The 25812-nt window shown below is 39.6% G+C and overlaps 1 protein-coding gene across 2 annotated transcripts in view; it reads right to left on the reverse strand.

The window, feature by feature from the left end:
* The window catches only part of adck1 (aarF domain containing kinase 1), an 89193-nt gene that overhangs the window by 37451 nt on the left and 25930 nt on the right, over window positions 1–25812 (reverse strand). The window contains exons 1-2 of one of the 2 annotated variants that reach the window (XM_053434341.1): window positions 13477–13615; window positions 12589–12683 (exon numbers count right to left, since the gene is read on the reverse strand). In XM_053434341.1, coding sequence (XP_053290316.1) covers window positions 12589–12660 — 72 coding nt within the window. In that variant the 5' untranslated portion in view covers window positions 12661–12683; window positions 13477–13615. Of the gene's footprint in view, window positions 1–12588; window positions 12684–13476; window positions 13681–25812 lie in introns of those variants that run through there. The other variant, XM_053434340.1, reaches the window with a different exon arrangement.

Raw genomic sequence — 25812 nt, forward strand, 5'->3', positions numbered from 1 at the left:
AATAATCATAAATGTGCTTAATTGACCAATCCCCATGATTCTGTTACTAGTTCGATATTAGTTTTGGAATGTGTGGTTGTCAATCTAGCTGTCAGGATTTTAACTATTACAACATGTGTTATTATGGTAGTTTTAAAGTGGAAAAGTAAGTGGACCACTTTGCACCATAGCTGGGGTAAAGTGAGACACAAGTCACTTTTTTAAAAACAATCATATTTTCACTGCCCTTTGTCCTGAAGACATTCTGATCATTTCCATTGCTAGAAAACATCCTGAATTAATGGGAAATGTGTAAATTTGATTGATATTTCATTTTAGCTCGCCTAGAGGGGAGCAACTGTAGAAAATGTCTCACATTACCCCGCTCTCCCCTACATATTTTTATTGGAAAATAGTACAATTAATGATTAATATTTTTTTCATTGTATAGTATGCTGCAATTTATAGTAACTGGTGAATAGTGATAACTATGGAAAGGAAATCAGGGCTGCATACATTTAACTCAAAATGTTCCTTTATACAAAGCTCCAAATTATACCAAACTGCCAAATAATTTAATGCTATATAGAGCTATCATGATTTCAGATTTTCAATCCAGAATTATTATTATTATTATTATTATTAATGTGGCCAAAAGAATTCATGATAACTATGTTATCACAATATACATAGAAAATGTGGAAAACAGCAATGCTATTAGTGAAATTAACTTTTGACTTTTTATTGTGTTTTTTCGTCTCTTTGGCAAATTCATTCCCTCAAAAAACAGCAAAAATACAAAGAGCTGCTATGTTGAACAAGATATAGCCAGAGTCATCGAGAGAATTTAAATTATATAAAATTGTTCAATTACTTCTAATATATCATCATATGTGTATTATTAATATATACATATGTAGTTTTTAATAAAAATTATTATTGTCATAATCTTAGTATTGCTACGCCTGTAGTGCTGTGTCGTTGGTATAGAATGGTTTAATGGCATTTAAGCTGCTTCAGACATGCAGTGAACTCTGGACACTGACATTTGCATGTTCACATACAGCCCTATGAGAACGTAAATATCCCAGTGAAAGGCTCAGGGGTTTCATTTATAAAAGAGTGTGTAGGATTCATACTAAAAGTGTACGTACATACAAAAGCCGGAAATGGCGTACGCAAAAGATGAGAAGAGGAAGTGAAACTTTCTGACACTGACATCGAGGTGTCTGTTAGTGAGATGGAAAACGATTTTATGGGAAAGAAGTGATGTCACTAATAAAGAAAATACACTGACACTCTGCCGCTGCTGTGGATAACACAATGTTTGAGATCAGAAATCGCTGAACCCTCTCTTCCTCCTCGTCCTTCCATTCGCATGCACACATCACGCAGTGGTTCTCAAAGTGGGGGGCGCGAACACTCTCCAGGGGGGGCGCGATGTCACAGACGGAGACACAAACAACTGGACTGACACAAACAAATCAAATAGTGTTTCGTTCCTGATCCACCAATCAAAAGAGGAGTGTTATCATTTCAACGCGAGTTGCACGGATGCTTCAGAGTATAAAAGTAACCGCAGGCATGGTCAGCGCTCACCCTCACTGAGACGACACCCTGCAGAGTTTGTGCGATTGCTCTTGTTTCCTCTATCATTCAGATATTCATTGCTTTATAAACAGTCTTTTTAAAGACTAAAGGCCAATGTATGCTCCGTTTGACGGACAAGGACAGATAGGACCGCCTTCTTTGCCGTGGAACCTCCGCTCCGGGCTCCACGGAATGGAATGGCGGAGAGCCTACGGATAGCCATTGGCTGTGATTGGTCCGCTAACGACAGTATTCGGAACGACATCATTTCCGGACCTCAAACTTCCTGTTTCATTTCCTATATCACAATAAACCCAAACACAACTACGATTCTACGATTAATGAGACAAGTGTGTTAAGCCAGCGGAGTTGTCCGGTTGATGGTGGCTGCTTAGAGCCCTGACGGCATGTGTGTACGGTCACATACGGTTATAACAAACTTTCATAACGGCGCTAGCGTCCTAGCCACCATGCTATCTGTGGTGGTAACTGTGAAACTGTGAAATTCCACGGCTATCCTGACACTGTTTCTCAAATACCGTTTGGGCGGCTGTGGCTGAGGGGTAGAGTGGTCGTCCTCCAACCTGACGGTCGGCGGTTCGATCCCCAGTCTGACCCATCTGCATGCCGAAGTGTCCTTGGGCAAGATGCTGAACCCCAAATGGTCCCCCATAGAATAACTAAGTGCTTTGAATAGATGCACCGTATGAATGTGTGTGTGAATGGGTGAATGTAAAACTGTACTGTAAAGCGCTTTGAGTGGTCATCAAGACTAGAAAAGCGCTATATAAATACAAAGCCATTTACCATTTACCATTACCGTCAGGTTAAAGCAAACACTTGTTAGTAGTTAGTATCGGGAGTCCCTGCTGACTGTCAGGAAGCTGGGGGGGAAGCTAGCTGCTTCCGTGTAGCTTCAAGCAGTGGAATTAGCAACACAGTTCGGAAACAAGACCGGGGAACCGCTGCGCTAAGAAAACGATAACATAAGCATTTTGACCCGCTGGGTGTCACTTTGTTTTATTTAGTTGCCATCGTACACTGTGTGTGAAAAGCCGGGAGCAGGTAAATAATGAACGTGGACTTCTTCTGAGAACTCATGAGTTAGGCTTCTCTAAGCTCGTCTTCCGTTGCGCCACCTACTGTTCTGGCGCCCAATTGTTTTCAGCACAGGAGAACTATAAATCAAAAAGTGTCCGTCTGATCAGTTTGTCCGTAACGGACTCGGAAAAGCATACAGAGGCCTTCACTCCTTCCTTAGTAATACCTTCCTGCACTTGCAGCAGGCCTATTCGTAGCCTAATCTAAGGAGTAATTTGCGCCACAGTCTTTTCAGAAAGCTCGTAGCCCCAAGAGCTAGCCTTCTAGCTAGCTAACTTCTTCCAACTGCAGCTAGCCCTTTTCTCCTTAACACCTAACTTTACATCTTCAATCATCCACCGTGTTGCATCATATAAAACACCAGCACTTGAATACTATTCTGTGCTGTCCTTGTCTACATTGTGTACTGTTTGTTTTGTTAGGAACCATTCCCTAGCACAGCCTTATTCATTATTTGTGTGCATGTTATTATTATGATAATAATAATAATATAATAATTGGTCGATTATCATTCATTATAATAATAATAATATAATGATGATGGTGATAATAATGATAATTAGTATAATAAGAAAGCATGCAGGCTCACATAGCTGCTATTATTAATAGCCTACTAATAGGCCTACTACTACTGATCATAATAATAATAATAACAATAATAATAAATAGTAAAATAGTAATAATAATTGTCTCTATGGGCCTAACAATAACAATAGCCTAACCTTGACATGTCAGGCCTATCAGTAACAATATGCTATCGATCTATCTATGTATCTATGTATGTATGTATGTATGTATGTATGTATGTATGTATGTACCAGCTTTGGGGGGGCCCAGCTTGCAAAAGTTTGAGAACCCCTGAATTAGAGCATCGGACCGATTCCCTCACATCAGTGGATCCTAACCTCTGGGATATTTTCTGGAAAGTTTCTTCATTTCTTGTAAGTGATCTTCTGAGCACTCTGTGCGCTCTGTGCGCCTGATGGCAGTCACGTTCACTGCAGTGATATGATGATACACGCACAGCGTTAGAAGATATTATTAAAAACTATTAATGACTCAGCTCTGTAACTCCGCTGTTAAATTGAATCTAAACTTAATTTGCTGTAAATTGTTTTTATATATTTTATAAATCAAAACTAAGCTGTTGGTTTTAATGTAAATGATGAAGTGGATCAATAATCTGGCTTCAGTTCACTACCTCACGTCTGCTTCGTCACTTTCCCGTCTCCAAAAAGTTTGTACGCATGGGTCAGAGTTTGCGTGGAAATACGCAAATTTTCCCATCAAGTTTGTCTTTATAGATACCAACGTTTGCGTGAGAAGTGGCCTACGCACGTTTCAGGCCGTTTTGTGTGTACGCAACTGTTAAAAATGAGACACCTTGACTTTCTATGGAACTTCTCCTGCCAGCCTCCTAGTCAAAACTGAGCCCATGTGAGAAACTAGCAGGAGATCCACAGGATGATTCACCACGTGAGCGTGTTGAGGATGTTTCTAACTTGCGACAAACATAAAACTAAAAAGTTGAAGAATTTGAATATCTCAGGATCAAAAAGTGGTAAAACACATAACGACACCCTTGCATGCTGTGCCACCCCCTCATCTATTTGCTATAGAAATTATGTTGTTTACGTCTGTGACGGTGCGCACGGCGACCGTCACGGCAGTAATACACTGCCCCGTTTACACACCTCCTCTTGAAGTGTTAACTATGTGTTGCATGTCTGTTGTCCGGGTCCATATTCTGTGTTTATGTTTGTTAACCCGTCCATTTTACATCCAAACTTTCGTGCATAGTGCAAAAGCTTCCTTCAACCATTACACCGCTACAGTTTAAATACCTTTGTGCCCGTCGGTTTTCTGTTAAAATCCCCACGCCATACAATGTCTTGTGTTATAAATGTTCCGTTTATTTAGTTTTAAATCTCACATAATTCAATATTACACAGCGTTCGTTTTACCGTGGTTCCGCGTCGCGTCTCTGTTTGTGTGTGTGAAAAGCGAGCAGCCCGTGATGCCGATGTAAATAGGCGCTCCACTTCCGGGTTTGCCGTAAGTTAACCCGCGGGGTATTTAATGTTATTTAGGCTGATATATTATTAGTTGGCTATGCCTTCATGAAGCAATTGAATGGGAGATATGTTGCCTGTTATTTTTTACTGCCATACGGGATTTGTGGTAGAAGCTGTGAAAGCTTTGGGGATTGCCTTACCTGTAACACCCCTGTGTATAATACTATGTTGGTTTGTTCCAATTGTGGGTGCGGGGCTGGGTTCCATTTAAGCCTGTCTGTTCAGTCGGTAGGGGGGGGGGCTGCTGATGGAAGGACGTAAGTCTGAGAGCTCCCCCGAGAAGCGTTTCTTAAAAGTATATTGATATTGTAATTATTAAATAAATTTATTTTCTTATTTCCAAGTGTTTGTTTTTTTTTGCTCTTTTGTTTTATTCTATATTTACTTTGTTAATTCTGCCTTGTCGGCCTTATATGGGACAATAAAAATTCCCATCTTAAACCTTCATCTCCAAGTCCTCCTGAGAGTCTTTTCCACCGAGCTCAACCGCTCATCTACATCCTACCTTTAACAACGTCTGATAGGAGAATCATGTGCTTGCCTTTCACTTGTGAAAGGCAAACTCTGGATTAAGTCAAGGGGCAACATCCTGGGCTGAGCAATGAGGCCAATACGGAAGTGTAAAAAGCTGCAGTTCACTGGGTGGCCACTATTGGCTGGCTCCAAGAAAGAGTTAATTACCATTGACTCCCATGGTACAAACTCAGACTTTAGAGCAGAATCAAACCTGTTTACAGCCTGGTTCAAAAAACGATTTTAGTCTCAATCACAAGGTTCTTCCTTCATGACAACTCTTGAGGGGAGTAAATTTCTTTATAACTCACTCGTATTAACGATATAGAGGTTTGAAATTATGAGTAATTCTTACGTGACATCAGTCAGCGCGACGACTGCAGCTCCTAGGCTGGTGAATGATCGGCTTCACCTGAGCTAACAGGCTAATCCCCCTAAATGAACAGAACCTGAGTCTGTGGAGAGGTTTTCACTCACATATGACTGATAGGGTTTGATGTTCGGCTTGTTCTACTGACGGACAAGTTAAAGACGTCCGCACTCGTGTTTCTGTGGTAAATAAAGTTTAGTATTTTATTTATGTGTTAGTAGTGATTCGCAGGTATCGTTGTCTCTTTACCTGGCTTGTTAGCTTATCTACGCTAGCCCGTGGGCAAGAAACCAGCAGTAATGCTGTTGCTAACGAGACCGTACAAGAGTTATTACCAACACACCGACATGAACCGATCCACCCAGCAGATAGAAGTGTTAGAGTTTGATGATGAATCTTTTAAACTGAGACATGCGACTGTGTGTGTCTGGAGAATAAGCTCCACCATGTAAGGTATCTAATGTTATGTAAAATTGTTTCACTCGCCAACCCATCTGACTTGACTACGTTACACAGATTATTATTCTGCAGAAACAGATTTACTCTGATCAACTGAAACGTGAGTATTTAAAGTCACATCTGCATTTTAAGAGCAGCTGTTTAAAGTAGCATTACGTCTCCTGAAGCTCTTTATTCAAAGTATTGGTGTTGTGTTGCAACGTGTTACAGTGAAAACTAAACTTGTCTGCATATACTAAATATATATATATAAATAATTTAAAAAGCTTTCATATCTGATTTTCTTTTTGCTCTTTTTCATGGCACTAGAAATTGTTGGGAGTGACCGATCAATTAGAGGCCAATAAACAATTTAATGAAAGCCCAAACTGTTACATTTCAATATGAATATTCTCATAAATTCTATTGTAAACTAAGTAAACTCTCAACTGGTTAAAGGTTTTATTTAGTACAATAAATGATGAGGATGAAAGGGCTTCAAATTGATTTATTTAATATATTTGGTCAATGCATTGGTAAATGTAATTATTGTTGTCTATTAAATCCTTTTTTTATTTAAATAAATGGAGTTTTAATGTACTACATACGCATGGTCTGAGGACGTTCTACAGTGCCTTGCATAAGTATTCACCCCCTTTGGACTTTTCTACATTTTGTCATGGTATAACCACAGATTCAAATTTATTTCATCGTGAGTTTATGTAATGGACCAACACAAAATAGTGCATCATTTGGAAGTGGGGGGAAATATTACATGGATTTCACAATTATTTACAAATAAAAATCTGAAAAGTGTTGAGTGCATATGTATTCACCCCCTTTACTGTGAAACCCCTAACAAAGATTTGGTGCGACCAATTGCATTCACAAGTCACATTTGCAAGTCACATAATTAGTAAATAGGGTCCACCTGTCTGCAATTTAATCTCAGTATAAATACACCTGTTCTGTGACGGACTCAGAGTTTGTTGGAGATCATTACTGAACAAACAGCATCATGAAGACCAAGGAGCTCACCAAACACGTCAGGGATAAAGTTGTGGAGAAATATGAAGCAGGGTTAGGTTATAAAAAAATATCCAGAGCTTTGAACATCTCTCTGAGCACCATAAAATCCATCATAAGAAAATGGAAAGAATATGGCACAACCGCAAACCTACCAAGAGGAGGCCTTCCACCCAAACTGAAGAGTCGGACAAGGAGAAAATTAATCAGAGAAGCAACCAGGAGGCCCATGGTTACTCTGGAGGAGTTGCAGAGATCCACAGCTGAGGTGGGAGAATCTGTCCACAGGACAACTATTAGTCGTCTACTCCACAAATCTGGCCTTTATGGAAGAGTGGCAAGAAGAAAGCCATTGTTGAAAGGGATCCATAAAAAATCCCGTTTGGAGTTTGCCAGAAGCCATGTGGGAGACACAGCAAACATGTGGAAGAAGGTGCTCTGGTCAGATGAGACCAAAATTGAACTTTTTGGCCTCAATGCAAAACGCTATGTGTGGCGAAAACCCAACACTGCCCATCACCCTGAGCACACCATCCCAACAGTGAAACATGGTGGTGGTAGCATCATGCTGTGGGGATGCTTCTCTTCAGCAGGTAAAGGGAAACTGGTCAGAATAGAGGGAAAGATGGATGGAGCCAAATACAGGGAAATCCTTGAAGAAAATCTGATGCAGTCTGCAAAAGACTTGAGACTGGGGCGGAGGTTCATCTTCCAGCAGGACAATGACCCTAAACATACAGCCAGAGCTACAAAGGAATGGTTTGGATTAAAGAATGTTAATGTCTTAAAATGGCCCAGTCAAAGCCCAGACCTCAATCCAATAGAGAATCTATGGCAAGACTTGAAGATTGCGGTTCACAGACGGTCTCCATCCAATCTGACTGAGCTTCATCTTTTTTGCCAAGAAGAATGGACAAACCTTTCCATCTCTAGATGTGCAAAGCTGGTAGAGACATACCCCAAAAGATGTCAACTTTTTTGTTCTAATTATTGTTTGTGTCACAATAAAATTTATTTTGCACCTCCAAAGTACTATGCATGTTTTGTTGATCAAACGGGAAAAAGTTTATTTAAGTCTATTTGAATTCCAGTAAGTAACAGTACATAATGGGAAAAAGTCTAAGGGGGGTGAATACTTATGCAAGGCAATGTATATTTGTTCGCAGAGTATACATTTTTTTTAGGTAAGAACATATTAGTGAATGCCATAATGCCCGATTTGTGGCCACCTTGCCAAGTAGTTTTCAGACATTGGGATGAAAACTGCTTGGCAGGGAAGCACCTCTTGGTGTTATTGCCATGCAGTCACTGCCATTTCCTAAAGCTCAGCATCCACAGACACTCGTACCACACTGCCTTGTCTAGACGCCAACTACCCATGATGCTTCTCTTCTGTTGTGGCTCATCCCCAGCGAAGTGTGATATTCAACCAGGATACAGATTCTGTTTGGTAAAAACGACATATTGCACATGCTGGTCTTTCGGCTTTTTTTTACTACAGAGGGGATACGATAGCCAGTACAAAGGGGAGGCCATCCAAATCATACACAGTGGGAATGCATACGTCACCATTAACGCTGCCGAATACAGCACGGCACCAAATGCTACTCTCTACTCGAGAAAATGCTTACATATGTTCAGAAAGATGCATGCGAGTCAAACTGAAATTATGCTGAGGCTGTTTTTCCATCACTAGAGCTGCCTGGCACCGCTCATCAGTGTCACTTCTTCTCCTCACTCCAAAAGGGAGGAGGGCTCATTCATTCTGCTGCCCTCTTTGTTCACAGAGAAGCTATACCAACATTTTTTTCAAGGATCATGATGTCTCATACAGATACAGGAAGAACTTAAAACTGAAAACACATCTAATTAAAAAACCATGAAAGAGAGGAAGAAAATACATTTGTATTAGTGGGTTTTAATCACAGAGTAGCAATATCAGTTCACTGTGATTTGAGCTCATATTCATCCTATAAGCACGTAACACTGGTTTCTAAATTACCTTACATTACATTACATTTAATTTAGCTGACGCTTTTATCCAAAGCGACTTACAATAAGTGCATTCAACCCCAAGGGTACAGACCCAGGACGAAAAGAATCAAGAAAGTACAATTTCTTCAAAATAAAGCAAAACTACACAGTGCTATAAGTAAGTGCCATTTAAGTGCTACTAAAGTGTTAGTTTCAAAAACTTTTTTTTTTTATTCAAGGTATAGTCGGAAGAGGTGTGTTTTCAGTTTTCGGCGGAAGATGTGTAAACTTTCAGATGTCCGGTTGTCGATGGGGAGCTCATTCCACCATTTAGGAGCCAGGACAGCAAAAACTTGTGATTTTGATGAGTGTTTAGCTTGCAGTGAGGGAGCAACAAGCCGATTAGCCGAAGCAGAGCGGAGTGAGCGTGCTGGGGTGTAACATTTGACCATGTAGACTGGACCTGATCCGTTCACAGCATGGTACGCAAGTACTAGTGTTTTGAACCGGATGCGGGCAACCACTGGTAGCCAGTGAAGGGAGCGGAGTAGTGTGAGTGAATTTAGGTTGGTTAAAAAACAGTCGAGCTGCTGCATTCTGGATGAGCTGCAAAGGTCGGATGGCAGTAGCAGGTAGACCTGCCAGGAGGGAGTTACGCTAATCTATGCGTGAGATGACCAGAGCCTGGACAAGAACCTGCACCGCCTTCTGAGTGAGAAGGGGGCGTATTCTCAATTCTAAATGTTTTCCGGCATGTAAAAGTCTGGATAATAATGAATGTTGCTTAGGTCAATGTGCCCTTTTGCTATAGGAATCTCTTTAAAATAGTGTCCTGTCATGGTTGAAGTGTTGTTCTTTCTTTCAAGTTAATATTTTATATTACTGTCAGCAAATTCTATGATGAAAGGATAAAGTTAGTAACATCAAACATTGTGGTAAATCCACATTAGCTATTATTAGTAATCAGTGCAAGTAAATCTGGAGACAGGATGTTTTTCTCTTTAAATATTTAAATCCTGGAGGCTGCTGGCAGACAGAACAGCTGAGTAACCAACAATCAGAGTTCTCAAAGGCACTGATTACACATTCATGTTGTACACTGAGCTGAATGATATCAGAGAATATAGTGACACTGATATGGCGCATAGTACAGTTTTTGTATAAGCTAAAATTAAAAAGCTTCAGGTGGAAAATAATGATGAGGCTCTGGTTGCTGGGATGGACAAGTGCAAGCCATGTATTTTTGAGTGGTAACATTCTCACCTTTCTCTTTGTGTTCAGTCATTTTATGAGTAAATTTATGTTCATATCCATTAAGTGACTCAAAAATGGATCGTAAGGGCTCCAACTGAGTCTACACCACTCTTGTATTTGGAACTCAAACAAAAGTCTAAAGGCATTTCTTTTGTTTTTGCTATTTTATTGAAGGTTGATTTAAAGGTTGTTTGAAAGAGCTGAATTAGAATTTGAACTGAAAATTTGAGCTTTAAATTCAAACTTTAGATTTGAAACTTGAGGTTTGTGTGAAAGTTGAAGTATTGACATAGATATTTAATTAATGAAGACCTTTAAAGCATTGTAGTGTGGAAGCATGTTGACCAGTCTTTGATACACAGTATTGAGCCTCTGACCTCCTAAGAATCACTCAAACGTCTTGTGTGTGTGTCTGTTTATACATGAGAGCAACAACGTACAGCAGCGAGAAAAGATGTACAGGAAAAGGCATCTAGTGTCTGAAGTTTAAACACATATATTTCGCTTTTTGGACTTGTGTGATCATTTAGGGCTTTTTTATGCTTTGACTTTATCTTTAGATCATTCCTCTTCTGTTAAATGCATATACACAGACAGACATACTTGCCATCATAAAAAAAAAGATAGTAAAATAAAGTACACAACAGACCAAGATCAATACACACGTAAAAGTGTCATTTTTTCCAATTTAAACATTTATGAAATCTACCCAGACTGGGTCTGTGGCATGTGCAGCAACATGTTCACCGTTTGTGGAATTACTGATGTAAAATACTCAACTGAGAATACGAAAGGCACTTCTTTGACAAGCACAGACAGACACACACAACACTATGGGAGTGTGTGGCAGAGGGAGAAGACTAATGTACTTTATCTGAAAATAACGGAACAATTGCCTTCCAACCGGCAGCCTCTAAAAGGCTGTCATAACAACTAGTTTGAGAGTAGACGCCGCACTCTGTGCTAACAGCAGCATTAACAGCTACATCAGGAGTATGGCTTTTAGTTATGAAATTAAATGAGGACAGAGCGTCTGACATATCCACTTCTGCTTAATAAGTCCTTTTTTCAGCTTCTTGCAGTTCCCACCCGTACAGCGTTAGTCAGGCAGTAAAATTAAACTGTAACCTCAAGAAATACAAAGATACATGATTCACATGAATATAAAAGAGAAAGAATATGTTTTGTCCTACCTATACATCAATAATCCATGAGTACTTGGACATTAACTTACTTATACACAACAAGTTAAATAAATCCATAATAATTGCTTTACACAAACAGCTGTGGAGGGTTTTTCCTCAAAATACTGGATAAATTAACCAAAGATTCAGACCTTTTCTGCTGACACAATGCAGCAGTCAGTCAAAATTCTAATTTGGCTCTGAACAGATGTGAGCCCTTGAAGATGTAAAGTAAACTTTAAAACATCTACACACCTTGCAATTATAAGCTTAGTGCTCAGATTAGGACTGGACAGACACAGTTGGAACATCTACTTTTCATTGAATGAGAATACTAATAAATAAATGGTTTTCTCTTCTTTAGCGATACATTTTTCCCAAGCTGCCTTGATTCCACCATAAGCTCATAATGAGATGGGACCTACTGATACCATTAGAAATATCCAAAAGTGACAGGGCTGGGCACAGTGACAGTTTTCCGTGGCACTGATACACTGACAGGGCTAACAGTTGTTGAATTTGTGTCAATAAATAAAACTTGCATAATGTTTATCCCCAGCAGGAGAAAGCATTTAGATGGCTGGGGCAACATGTTGACGTAAATGACGTCATCAATGTCATCGATTACGTAAATACGTCGACTCGCAGAACGCGTGTCCGTGCGTTATATGGCAGGTGGTTGCGCATAGTCAAAGCATTAATTCACCTGAAGAGCAACCTGAAGTGAAATCTAGCATAGCTCAGCGTTAGTCGGACCGCGGTCGGAACCGGATCCAGAAGACACTCTGTACGGACACAGACACTGTTATTATTTTAACCACCTTATTCCTTCTTAACAGTAGTAAATCCTGGCAGCACACGGTAGAGTTTACCTTTCTCGCTGATCAAGATGTTGAAGCTATTTAGTTGTTAATGTTTGCTGAAATTGTTTATATGTGAAATGTAGTTAGAGGCGGTGGTCTAGTGGCAGAAACTTGGACTATGGGCAGAGAAGGTCTCTGGTTCGTCTCTGGTTCGACTCCACGGAGAGACAACAAAAGACAAACCTGGATTGATCTGTCCAAAAATCCAAGAGTTTCCCTACCCTGTCTAGTGCCTGAGCAAGGCACCTTACTCCATCTGCATCATCTACATCTGCTCCCCGAGCGCTGTACATGGCTGCTCACTGCTCTGTGTGTCCTGCACCAGATGGGTCAAAAGCAGAGATTACATTTCCCTACCTGCATGAGTGTGCCTTTGCATGACTGTGCATGTGTTTGGGACGAATAAATGCATCTTATTAACAGAAAAGGGGAAACTCAAACTACATCCTTTATATTTTTTTCTAAAATTAAGCACTTTATTTTAAGATGATGTTTTCAAAAGCTCTTTATTTTGTTTTTAAATGCAAACCTTATTTTAGCTGAGAAACGAACGAGAAACGAATGAGAAAAGAACGCTTATTATATTATTAGAGCACAGTTCAGTGTGAAAATTATTTATAATTTTTTTTAAATACTATTGAATTATACTTATTTATTAGTTTGTCAGTTTTTGACTTCATACAGGCAATGATACAACTACTAGGATACTTCAAGATTCATTTTTTGATAGACTGCTAAACTTGATTTTACAGTGTTTTAATATTGATATGAAGTTGCTTGAATTGTTTTACTTTGGTTTTCATTTATTTTGTTGTTGGACAGCATACTGTAGATTGATATACTCCTTTTACTTGATTAGAACAAGCTCTTGATTGGAACAAGAGATTTTGTATTAGATCCTTATTATATTAATTGAGTAATAAAAAATAATCGTGAGATACGTATATCAAAAACATAATTGTTTGATTAATCGATAAGAAAATAGTCAATAGGTGCAGCCCTAATTTAGATAGTTTTTTCTTTATTTATTAAACTGATGCTCTATGTTGGATTTGGTCTGTGCCTTCCTGAATAATAACAGAATCCAAGTCCAGTCTACTGACACTTACCTCTTTACCGAGGTCTTCTCTGATGACCTGTTGGATCTGCTCCATGCTGCTCTGAGGAGCTCGGCTGTGAAGCACCTTCAGCGTGGATGTGTACTCCTCAGGCAGCAGGTAGTCCAGAGCACCAAGGTGCTGGCCCACCTTGATGAAAGTGCCACGATTGGCACAGCACAAATCTAGGAGACGCTCTGCTGACCGCCGGTGAACCTGCAGACGATGGAACAGAGAAAAAACAACACACTTTTATAAAATGGCACAGGGATGGTAAGGAAAGGCTTGAGGGTCACTGAAATCAAAAGATATTGTTTCCTTGGAAGAATGAGAGCACAAAACAATGTTCATGTCATTCTGACATGAAATATTTGGCTTATATGAAAACAATTGTTTCCCTTATTCGAAAAAGAAAACATCATACCTGAACATGAGGCAAATAGTTTTATGTGCCGAATCTAAAAAACACACTCATCCACCATAAAAGAGCTAATTTACTTAGATACAAACCAGAGATTATTTGTCACATTGCTATTGAGGAATATATATTAGTCAAGCACAAGAAACGTAAGTATTCACTTCATCAATGTAAAATTTCCACTGATTTGATATTTTACCATAAAGTGTGGTCTGGAGTCATGATCCACACGCCGTTGTCCATCCATGCCCATTTGGGCTACTCGATTATCATAATCACGATTTGTTTGGTCAATATTGTTATCATGATTATTTAACAACTTTACTCATTGACTTTGAAAACATCATGTATTTATTGAACTTCTCCAAAAAATACATAATTTCGGCACCAATTTGAACAGATAAGTGTGTCTACACTGCCTGAGTGAGCAGAAAATAACTTCACTCCTGTCTGCAAGAGTGTGTGTGAGTGCTTTTGCTCCTCACAAAAACTGACGATCATTTAAGTTATTGGTCGATGATGTTGGATGATGAACCTGCATCGTTCCGGTCACTTTATTCCTGATGTCCTGGCTGTGCGTGTCATGTTACCTCTCGAGTTGTGTGTGGCAGATGAACCGCGTGCCAAAATTGCATTACAGAAAGACGCTGCAAATACAGAAACGGGCAGCAAATAGAGAAAACGACATCGGAAGTGTTTGCAGAGGACTCCTAAAAGTGATGGACACGTCCGCTTGTTGTTGCTGTTGCAGTTTGGAGTTGTTAAAGTCGGTGTCCGTCAGTGATCTTGGAAAATTAGCTTAACTCGAAATTCCGAGCGGTGTGTCTCCGAGTGTGTGGGCGAGGTCGGAGCCCCGGGGCCGATGTGTGTGCGCTATTTGGGAGCGCACACACACGCAAACAGACACATGCCCGCTCCTGGTATTTCATGATGGCCTGATACGATGATGATTTAAAAAATGAACGTGACATTCACTCACGTTCATTGTTACGTTCATGTTCATCATCTGAAAACTGATTTGTTAAGTTCACCGTTAGCGAAAAATATGCCCTACACCATGGGAGCCACTGAAGAGCCGCATTCAGCTCCAGAGCCGCGGGTTGCCAACCCCTGTTTGGAACCAAATTTGTTTGATGTAATGGAAGTTTTTGTGTCTCCTGTGGCAACAGTGTCCATCACTTTTAGGAGTCCTCTAGAAACACTTCCGTTGTCGTTTCTCCTCCCTTTCTCTGCGCGTTTCTGTATTTGCTGCGCGTTTCTGTAATGTGTTATGTTGTGAAATTGATGAAGATGTTTTCTTATTTTGTTTGTGTTTAGTCCACTTGCATGTGTTTTCTTAAGTTGCTGTGCGTTGAGCTCTCGGGGCCACCGTACAATGTGTACATTTGCGTCTAATAAATACTAGAGGAAATTAAATAAAAACAAAGTGAACTTCAAGTTAGGGCTGCTCGATTATTCGAAATTTAATCGTGATTTCGATTATTGGGTCAAATAATCTCCAAACTACTATAATCGAGTTGAAACGATTATTTGTGCGAATGCACAATTCAGTCCCTCCCCCAAAGCATTCAGTGGCCCAGCTGACTGGCACTAAATCAAGCAGCCGTAAAGTGAAGGAGGCGAGTTGTGTGTGGGGGGCAAGCTTTGAAAAAAAACAGCGCGAGTGGAAAAGCAGGGAGGGCAGCCCCGTTTCATCGACAAAAAGGGTTGAAAAAGTTCGAGCAGCAGCACACCATGTAGCGGCCGCGCCGCACACCGCTATTCAAGCGCTCTCCCGCCTGGCTGTTCAGACCTGTCAGACCGGTCTCGCATTTCTCCGCGCCGGTCAGCCGGTCAGAGAGTGTTAGGGTTGCCATCCTTAAGGGTTTGAATAACCGGGCACCGATATCCTGGTTTCACGGAGGAATAACACACGCAGCCGTCATCGGTGTTTACCTGAACCGGAAGTGATTCACTTTATTGCGCACGCTCCAGTCATTTAAAGAATAAAGCATAGACTTCAGAATAAGAGCACAAAATCGTTTGAATAATCGTGATTTTGATAATGTCCAAAATAATCGTGATTATGATTTTTTACATAATCGAGCAGCCCTACTTCAAGTACTGTATAGCTGTAGTAACTTCGGATTGGTGTTCGTGTTTATTATTACCGTGTAAAGTGAACGTTGGTCAGCTGGGCAGTGAGGAGGGAGCGCTTATGGCAGGTTAATACGGCACAGCTAAAAAATGCTATGCTTTTAATCTTCATCTGGTGCAATCCTGAAGCAGGGGCGGCAATAATTTTGCAGCGGTGGGCAGCTGTAGTGACCTGGCATATAATGGATGTAAATTCTTTGGGAGTTAATGATTTTATGTCACCTAAGGAAGTTAAGGACGAAAGGTTTTCTCTAATTTGACACTGTTGTAAGGCCACACTCTATGTTGGCATTCTCAGTCGTCTGATGAAGAGTTGGTCTTCTGTTTTTCCTTACATATTCAAAAGCATCATTATCACAAACATGTGTAGTCCCAATTACCACAACTTATCAACCTGCTTATGGACGGTTTTCCCACTAATGTAAATGCACATGTCACTTCAGTCATTGCTCAACTATATATAGTTGAGCAGGGTTATATATATATATATATATAAAAAACACTGCTCAACTGGCTACTTAACAACAGTGACTGAAGTGATATGGCATATATATATATAAATATACTATACTATATATATATTAGAGCTGTGAAAAATAACGCGTTAACGCGTTATGATTAAATTACAGGATTAATTCGTTGTTTTTTTTTAACGCATTTAACGCATGCGCAGAAGGACCTTCCAATTCCGCCGCCTCTGCACTAGTCGCCGCTCTAATGCAGTCAGACAGCAGCTGCCATTCAAACAAACAAACAACATGGATAATTCTGATGAACCTGAGGACCTTCTGGACGGGAAGATCGTGTTCCAAAAAAACAAAGATCGAACATTCAGTAAAACCAAGGTGATATGCACACTCTGCGAGAAGACGTTATCGTTTCACCGTAGCAATACCCGCCTAACCACCGCAACGCGAAGCATGTGTTGGTTGGCGAGGGGCGTTCAAGTGGAATGCGCCAAACCAGACTCACTCGCTGGACACATTGTGCAAAAGAAGCGGTCAGCTTTACTGTCAGAGAATTTGAACAAGTTAGTTTGCCTCACCAACTGGCTAAAGACCGAGTAGCTAAGAGGGCCTTTAGAGGCATTAGATTGTATCATGGTGTGGTTAATGGTTGTGTGACAAAAAATATAAAAAATGTCAACCATCCTATGGCTAAGAAGCTCAAATAATTTCTGTTTAATTTAAAAAAAAAAGTTTTATTCAACCACACAATGGCTAAGGAACCCGAATTCTTTTTAGGATGAAGATTATATTAATGTTCCATATGGAAAAGCAATGATAACTGCTGAAGAACTGCTGAGTTGCAGCACAAAAGAAAAGTTAAATGTCATAAATCTTGTTTTCACAAAAATATTCCGAAAAAATCGGTAATGTGATTAATCATGATTAATCCATAGAAACCTGTGATTAATTTGATTAAAAATTTTAATCATTTCACAGCCCTAATATATATATAGTCTTAGAAGAGCATTTCAGCATTTTCACTTCCAGCTGGTTTAAATCGGACATATGGAACAAAACCCACAAATACATATTTGTTTTTGTAACTCTGTACCCAATGCCCACTTAAATACAATATATATACATAACCAAATGAGGGTAATAATCAGATGAGACTGTGTCTGAGGTGATGGTGTGTGATGGTCCTGTCCCGTCTGCTCTACTTGAACCAGCTGGAAGTGATAATGCTTAGAGAGCTCCTCTCCTGAGACCAGTGGAAATAAAAAGCCGTGAAATTAGCTCCCCTTAACCTCTGTAACCCCACTACACACACAACACACACACAAACTCCCATAGGACATTTTGACATGAGTGTCATCTGGGCACTGATGACAACGCAATGACAGAAACAAGTCACCAGAGATTACCAGATGAGCCTTTTCCTCGAGGAAAAAACATTTAAGCCACCTCCTCTGTGCTGGACCATATGGAGCATTATACGCAAATGCTTTGACTCGCACGAAACTTAAATGATTGCTGAGGTAGTTATTTATACAAAAAAAAAAATGGGATTTAAACTGGGACTACCCAACTTCCATAATAAAACAGACTTTTTGTATATCTAAACAACCAAATAATAAAAATGTATTAATTAATTAACAACGAAACAATAAAGGAGACTATTTTAAATCAAGTCAATCTGACTATTTGAGGCATGGGTAATTCAAATTCAAATTTTTTTTATAATTGGCCGCATATGGAAAAAATTACTTCTGAGATTAACCGTTTTCAAAATTGATCTCACAATGCTGGTGAGTTTATAAAAAAAGTGTCAGAATCAACTTAATGTTGATAATTCTCACTTGAATCCTACGTATTTCCCCCCGTTAATTGGAGAAATATGTAGGATTCTCATATATTTTGACATTTGAACTGGAAATACACACACTAAATACTAAAACACACACTGAAAGCCTTAACTTTAAACCTCACTGGCACAGTGCGGTCATAATTGTGATAAAAACAATATGGTGACATTATTAATGCTGTGCTTTAAATGTACAACTGCAAAACAGTTGTATTGCATATTAGCAAGTGTTCTTTTGTATGTGTAAAATATATCGCTGACAAAAGAGAAAAATAAACTCATCAATTATTGTGTCTTGACTGTGTTGTATAATTTCTCAGTCCAATTAACAAATCAATGATTTGAACTAAGCACAGCCTCTGCCTCCAGACAGCCACATCACCTGTAGTCACGTCAGATCTATTTCTGGCAGACTGTGTATGTGAGCTGATTATAGGCTCGGATCAGAATGGATATCTGGCATCAGTTTGTCCACGGCTTGTAGCCTAATCATCAGATTCATCATCACTGCTCTCTCTCCCCTCTCCTTCAGTAATCAGTATGCTTTGTCCAATGGAGGTGGGCTCACAGCTTGAGGATGACATCACCATGGCAATGGTGCTCACTGACAGCCTGAGAGGGACTGTTGCTCTGGGATAGGCTGACGATGGCCACCACCCACCATCTCCACACGCGCAGCATCCAATCAAATGGACCGTTAGTGAATTAGACACGGGGGTTAATTTGTGGTACATCACAGAGACACAGGAGCTCAGTGCAGAATGCCTCTGGGTATCTCTCCACTCATCCTCTTCACACAGTTGGCAAGGACGTTAAATAGAAGGCTGGAGGTGTGTGTATGTGTGTGTGGTGTAATGGATGCTAGAAGGTGGAAGAACGAGGGAATGACAGCTAGAAAGAGGAGACAGTCGGATAGAGCAAGGTGAAAGTGGAGAAGGAAAGGAAAGAAGGAAACCTTGAAATGCTGTTATTATACAAATGTAAGTAGTTAAACGTTGCAGCTATCTATATATCAAAATGATGATCATGCTCATTCAATGGTCGGATAAGAGAGAGATCTGACCCATCACATTGTAGCCTCTGGACTACATTATGGATCAGAGATTATCTTGATGATAGTCATTGTCTAAATAAATAACAGAGAGATAAGAATGTCAGTCGTCTGCCTCCATGAGAAAACAATTGAAAAAAGTTGTTCTCTGGTGTGGTGTCAGCAAAGAGAAACCATAACATAATTAACAAAACATAAATACTTTTTGGAATCTGTGGATGGACACAGAGTTGTACTTTATAAATGGTAAGATTGGCATTAGAACACTGACTCATTTTGACGAATATCTACTTGAAATCAAAGGCTGACTCATACATTATGAGCCATTGGGTAAGTGCAAACACCCACATCAAAGCTTTTAACTGTATAAGTAACAAGGTTCTTCAGAGGAATCAGATTACACAGGTAATAAATTACAAAAAACAAGGCTTTACTTATTTTTATCTCTACAGGCAATTTCGTGCAAGTTTCAGTTTTAGTAGGACTAGGTGGATTATTTAAAACAAAATGTAATAATCTCTCAATTCATCCAGCTGCTTCACTATAGTTCTTTCTCAAAACAATGAACGTTATTCAGAAGAAACCTGATAAATTAGGTTTTGTTAATCCTCTACCCTGATAATGACAGTTAACAAATCAGTTTATTAAACACCGTAACATGGTTACTTTAAGGCAGGCCATGTTTACTGTGGTGAAAAACATCTCTAATCAAACTCTTTAATCCATCTCTGGCCTAATTTACTATACTTACACTATCTTAAAAAAACGTGAAGAACTATAAATAAGAGTAATTCATTACACACTCTCAAAGGCCTTTATGGTCATCCACATTAGGGAGACCGGGCATCTTGTCACATGGGTAATTTGGCACATTGTTGACATCTTAACCTCTGGAGGGCGATGCTTACAAGTAGAATACTAGATTTGTGTATCTGCTTGGTCTGATGTCATATCCGGTCTGGGAAAAGCAAGGCACATTTGGCCTGTGCACACCTGGCATTAACATGGGTTTTTTGTGTCCCGATCACAAGTGGACAGCTCTAAGTACAGGTGTGAACACATTCAGAGAATATAAAGATCTGATCAAAGCAGACCACATTCGGAGGTGGTCTAGGCCACATATGACCTAATTCTTTTATCAGATTTAATGCATATGCTCCTACACGTCCCCTGACCTGCTGTAGTTTCACTATGATCAAATATATTTGTTCTCTTCTTATAGTTTTTTTTGTGACCACCGACACAGTATCAACACTGATCACAACATAATTATCGATACTTGATTTAAATTGGTAAAATCTTTTTTCACAGCTGCATGAGATTAATTTAGACCCTCCTGACTTGGCCATAGTTCACTGAGGGGACCACCGATTTACCATTTTTCATATTCAAAAGTTAAAAACACTTCATTGACACTTTTTGTTATAATCTCCTTCTCATTAAAATATTTAACGAATATTAATTTGGACTTGGTAAAGGAGAGAATGAAGTATCTTGGTATACCCTTGCTAAATTCTTGCTTAGAACTAATTTTAAGATATAGCTAACATTAGAAAACATGGGAGTTTGGGGCAACTTGTTTCAATGATTTTGGATTAAGTTGTCACATGTCTCAAGTCAGTATAATGAAAGCGCCTGATCACAGCACCAACTCTGCCTTTCTGGGCCCCAGCCCTGCCCATTAGCAGCAACTTACATAGAAATGTTAGTTCCACCCGCCAATAAACTCCAGAGGAAATTTGATGACAACCAAAAGCCAATCCAAGAAAATCATCTCGACAGCATCAAAGACAAAATCTAAACCACTATGACACACCAGTGAAGCTGGCAGTTATGGCTGAAATTCAGGTGCATGGCAAATATTTTGCAATAAGTAGGTGAGGGAACAAAATCTTTAACAACATCTAGTAGTTGTTGTCTAGTATTATTATTTGCAACTGATTTAAAGGCTACATTCCAGAATCGGTTCAAGATTGGGAGTGAGTAATCCTTTTAGTTTGTGGCTGATTTAGATTTTGAATTCCAATTCCAAAAATGACCCACCAAAGCACTGGGCAAAATCCATTGTGATCCCCACATAGTGCAACAACTTACCGACTAATGGAGCAATACATAATTTTCCCACCGACTATTTAAATGACTATAACGCTGTACTGAAATAAGATGTAGAAATGCAATTAATACACAATAATTGCTTTAGACTTTGATCTTTCATTTTATATGCAATGTTTAACAAACACATACCTGTCAACTGTGACACTGTGGAAGAGCAAACACACAGGACTCTGGGTTCAGGGTTGCCTGGCAGAAAAGACTGAGCATGGCTCAACTTCTACTTCTCATTCTCATTTCAGGTATCTCCTATCTGTATAACATCATATTAAGATTTAAGACACTTTGATTTAAACCCAGTGTTATATGATTTTGCATCACCAGTCTAATAAATATACTCTGCTGATAAGAGGGGAAAAGATGGGTGTGACGGTCGTCTCTTCTTGCCTCAGTGGTTCATTATCAGATTGATAGTCACAGTGAAATAATCGCATTTCCCAATAAATAAAAACACAAGCTGTCAAAATGTCCAGGCTGTAATACACAAAGTTAAGCTCGTCCCCCCCTATTTGGAAACAATTTGGCCCATTGTTCACAGCTTCAAACGGTAAATATCTTTCTCAGTTTATGAAAAAGTGCTACTGTTTAGTGAAAAACTGTTTCAAAGTTCACCGCTTTGAAACAGTTTTGTGCTCTTGTTTTTTGTTTCTCTGTAACTCACTCTGTCTCTATGTATGTAATTAAAGCATTGGCCCTGGGGCCAATTCCCTGCGGTGCAGGTCGGTGGACAGCCTTCCGATGCCATTAAGCACAGATGGCAAATTGTTTTCTAGGAATCGCTCCTCCTCTCCCTTTGTGCTCTCTGATTGTGTGCAAGTGTTGCAGGGAGAGGCAGAGACATAAAGCCAGCAGAGTCCACACAATTCTGAAATCAATTCCACTGATTCTCACTGTAGACAGAAAGACAGACAGAGAGGCAGGCAGACAGGTTCAATGAACTCAACCAAAATGCTAATAAAATACTTTTTACCAGACAAATAAATGATTATGAATTGTTTTTATGCTATTGCAGTATTGTTAATATGTCTGTGTGATCAATAGATACGTCCAATGTGACTGGCTTATGTGTGTCTATAAAATGTATATAATATCATTATTGTTATTGTCATTATGTTTTTTTTTTACACTTTTGTCTAAAAAGCACTTTACATAAGCATGCCGTGACACGTTTTTGAGGAGGGGTGGGGGGGTTAGGACCTTTTATTAAAGTCAATATGTATTTAAATAGGTTCATTGGGTCAGGGGACTTACAAGGGAGGGAGTAAAATAAATCAACATCTGTATAGCAGAGGCTGTGATATTCTGACTTACACTATATGGACAAAAGTATTGGGAAACACCTCTTAATCGTCAAATTCAGGGGTTTCATTCAGTTACATTGCCATTGGTTGGACTGGGTCCCTTAGTTCCAGTGAAGGGAGATTTTAGTGCTTAAGCTTACAAAGAACTTTTGGAAAATGATATGCTTCCAACTTTGTGGAACATATTGGGGAAGGCCCTTTTCTGTTCCAGCATGCCTGTACTCAGTGCATAAAGCAAGGTCCATAAAAGCATGGTTGGGTGAGTTTGCTGTGGAAGAACCTGAGTGGCCCGCACAGAGCCCTGATCTCTACCCCATCAAACACTATTGGGATGAACTAGAACGGAGATTGCGAGCTATGTCCTCATGTCCAACATGAGTGTCTGACCTCACAAATAATCTTCTGAATGAATGGGCAAAAATTCCCACTAACATTCCCCAAAAATCTTGCAGAAAGCCTTCCCAGAAGAGTGGAAGCTTTCATTGCTGCAAAGAGGGGACCAACTCCATATTAATGCCTATTGATTTAGAATGGGATGTCATAAAAGCTGCTGTAGGTATGATTTGTAGGTGTCCCAATACCTTTGTCTATATAGTTTATTTTTTGTTCGAAAAACATTGACTCCAATGATTCCAATCATGCACCTGGATACCATATTTCATTATGCTTTGTTCACATCAAATTAGATGGTTTGTAGACATAGGGAAGACATTCCTTTCGGCGACTGAGTATCAGCTGAAACTCAGACCCATGGGGAGAGGTTTATAAATAATGTATGTAGGCCTCCATTATATTTGGTTTAATGTGAACAATAGGCCAGACTTAAGCTGATCTGGGGCTCCAATAATTGTTAATGTTTTCCTGTACTTTCTTTTTATTATTAGGAACAATCCAACACTTTGGACAATATGCACTGGGAGAGAAGATCAACACCACTCCTGTGTGCAATATGTAGGAAAGGATTTCAGCAAGCGTTATCACAATAAGTTTGTCTTATAAGACTTTTTTTGTACATGCTTTAATTATGTATCCTCTTCTGTCTAGTATCTTTATAAAGTCATAATGTATGGCGTCCTTGTCTTGTGGATAATGCATATGTCTTTAGATAATTTATATCATGAATGCAAAGCAATATACAACAGTAGATTTATAATTGTGTCTCATTGTGTAGCGGGTCCAAGCTGTGAGTGTGTTGTGTGCAGCTGGACAGCAGAACAGAGAGCAGGGCCCTATACTGGGAGCCCAGCTGCAGTAATTGATTCTACTGCCACACCACTGCTAAATGACTGGGATTAGAGGACTATGAACAAGGACTATTTATTATTGGGCTGCTCGTGATTAGCTCGTTATTCAGCTCACTGAGGCTCATCTTGCCGCCTGTCACGTCCTATATGTGGATGTGCATGTTTGTGAGCAGATTTAAGCCTGTGTTGTCAAGAGGCCTCGTCTACTAGCAAGTATTAAAGCAACGAAGCTTGAGGTGTTGAGGAGCAAAGGCATTCACAAAAAAATTCTTCAGCGTTTAATAATGATACTGAATGTTTCTCACAGTTCTGTTGTGCCGTGTTTTAAATGTAATTTATTTTAACAAAGGCCAACAGCAATACAACAAGGTAGGAAAAATAGCAGCTATTTGTTATCTCTTGCAGCCGGCAGTAGGCACAGGCCCTTACTTTGCTCCTGAGATGCTGCCGTTTTCTCTCACTGTGATGTGAAAAGCATAGCAAGGATGTGGGAGTCAGTCTCAAATGTGGTAATAAGTAAAAGAAATGAAGAACGGACGAGAGAGTGAGATGTGCTGGTGTTGGGTGGTGATGTTTGACTGCAAGCCTCAGTTCATTTCATTATCATGCTTCAGTAATTGTGTCTTAGTGCCACATGAACAACAGAAACGTTCTCTGCCACGACCAGGTGGATACTGGGAATCAGTGAGGATCAGCAAGACTGTCCTCCTCCACAAAATACCCACGTCGTCCGTGCCAGTTGCTTATTATGACTTATCTTTACGTTTTGTCATTAGACGATGGAATTTTGCAGAAGAGTGGGGCATGAACCAGGGAAGAACACATCCAGGATTTCTCGGACAATAATTCATGAATCATGATGAAAAAAGTCAGTCATATTTAGAGAGAAACTGATATTTATGAGTATGTGAAATTTGCTGCCGATCTAAATTAAAGTCCAGGGGCCTCATTTATAAAACAGTGCATAGGACTCATACTAAAAGTGCGCATGCCAGAGAAGCCAAAAATGGCGTACAAGCAAAGGCCAAACGACAGTGAGTTATGAATGTTTCAGCAGGAGAAACAGCAATTGAAGGTGGGTGTATCACATCACCATCACATTTTGAAACTTGAAAAAAAAATTGCAAAATATATCAAAAGCTAGCACTTGTTGCAAATGACCGACTGGTAGATAAAGTACTGAGGGTTTTTGGTTTTAAATAAGCTTTAACTATTACCTTGATCAGACCAACTTGATGCAGATTCACACCTCTACAATTTCAAGCACAGTGTGAACTCTTGCTGGCTCTGCTGAATAAGAAATTATACTTTTTACACTTGAAAGACATCAATGAGCCAGCAAAAGCATTACAGAATAACACCAGCTGTCAACATTTTTGGTTGATGATATTTCATATTTGGAATTTTGTGTCCTTTCTCTCTCCTCAATGTCTCATCATTTGTTTTACTTCGTGTTTATACAATAATATGACCGATTACTGCTGAAGCCACCCTGACTCCACCTGTTAATTCTACATTCCCCAACGTCTCATCCATGATGTGTTTAGCTGCAACTGGTTTGCACAAATGGCTGTGGTCACTCTCATGAGTGTTTACACCTTTTGTTGCGTAATTGTGCCATGTTGCAGAAACTTGTGATTTTTAAACAGCGTGAGATGCTTGTCTCACTCTTTTACATTACGGATATACACCTGCTGCAACTCTATTACAGTGGGCACTTTCTGACAGTGATTTGATTTTGAAGAAACTGATTCAATATAGTAAGGACGATGG

This window comes from Pleuronectes platessa, chromosome 11 (assembly GCF_947347685.1).
Source record: "Pleuronectes platessa chromosome 11, fPlePla1.1, whole genome shotgun sequence".
Taxonomy (NCBI): Eukaryota; Metazoa; Chordata; class Actinopteri; order Pleuronectiformes; family Pleuronectidae; genus Pleuronectes; species Pleuronectes platessa.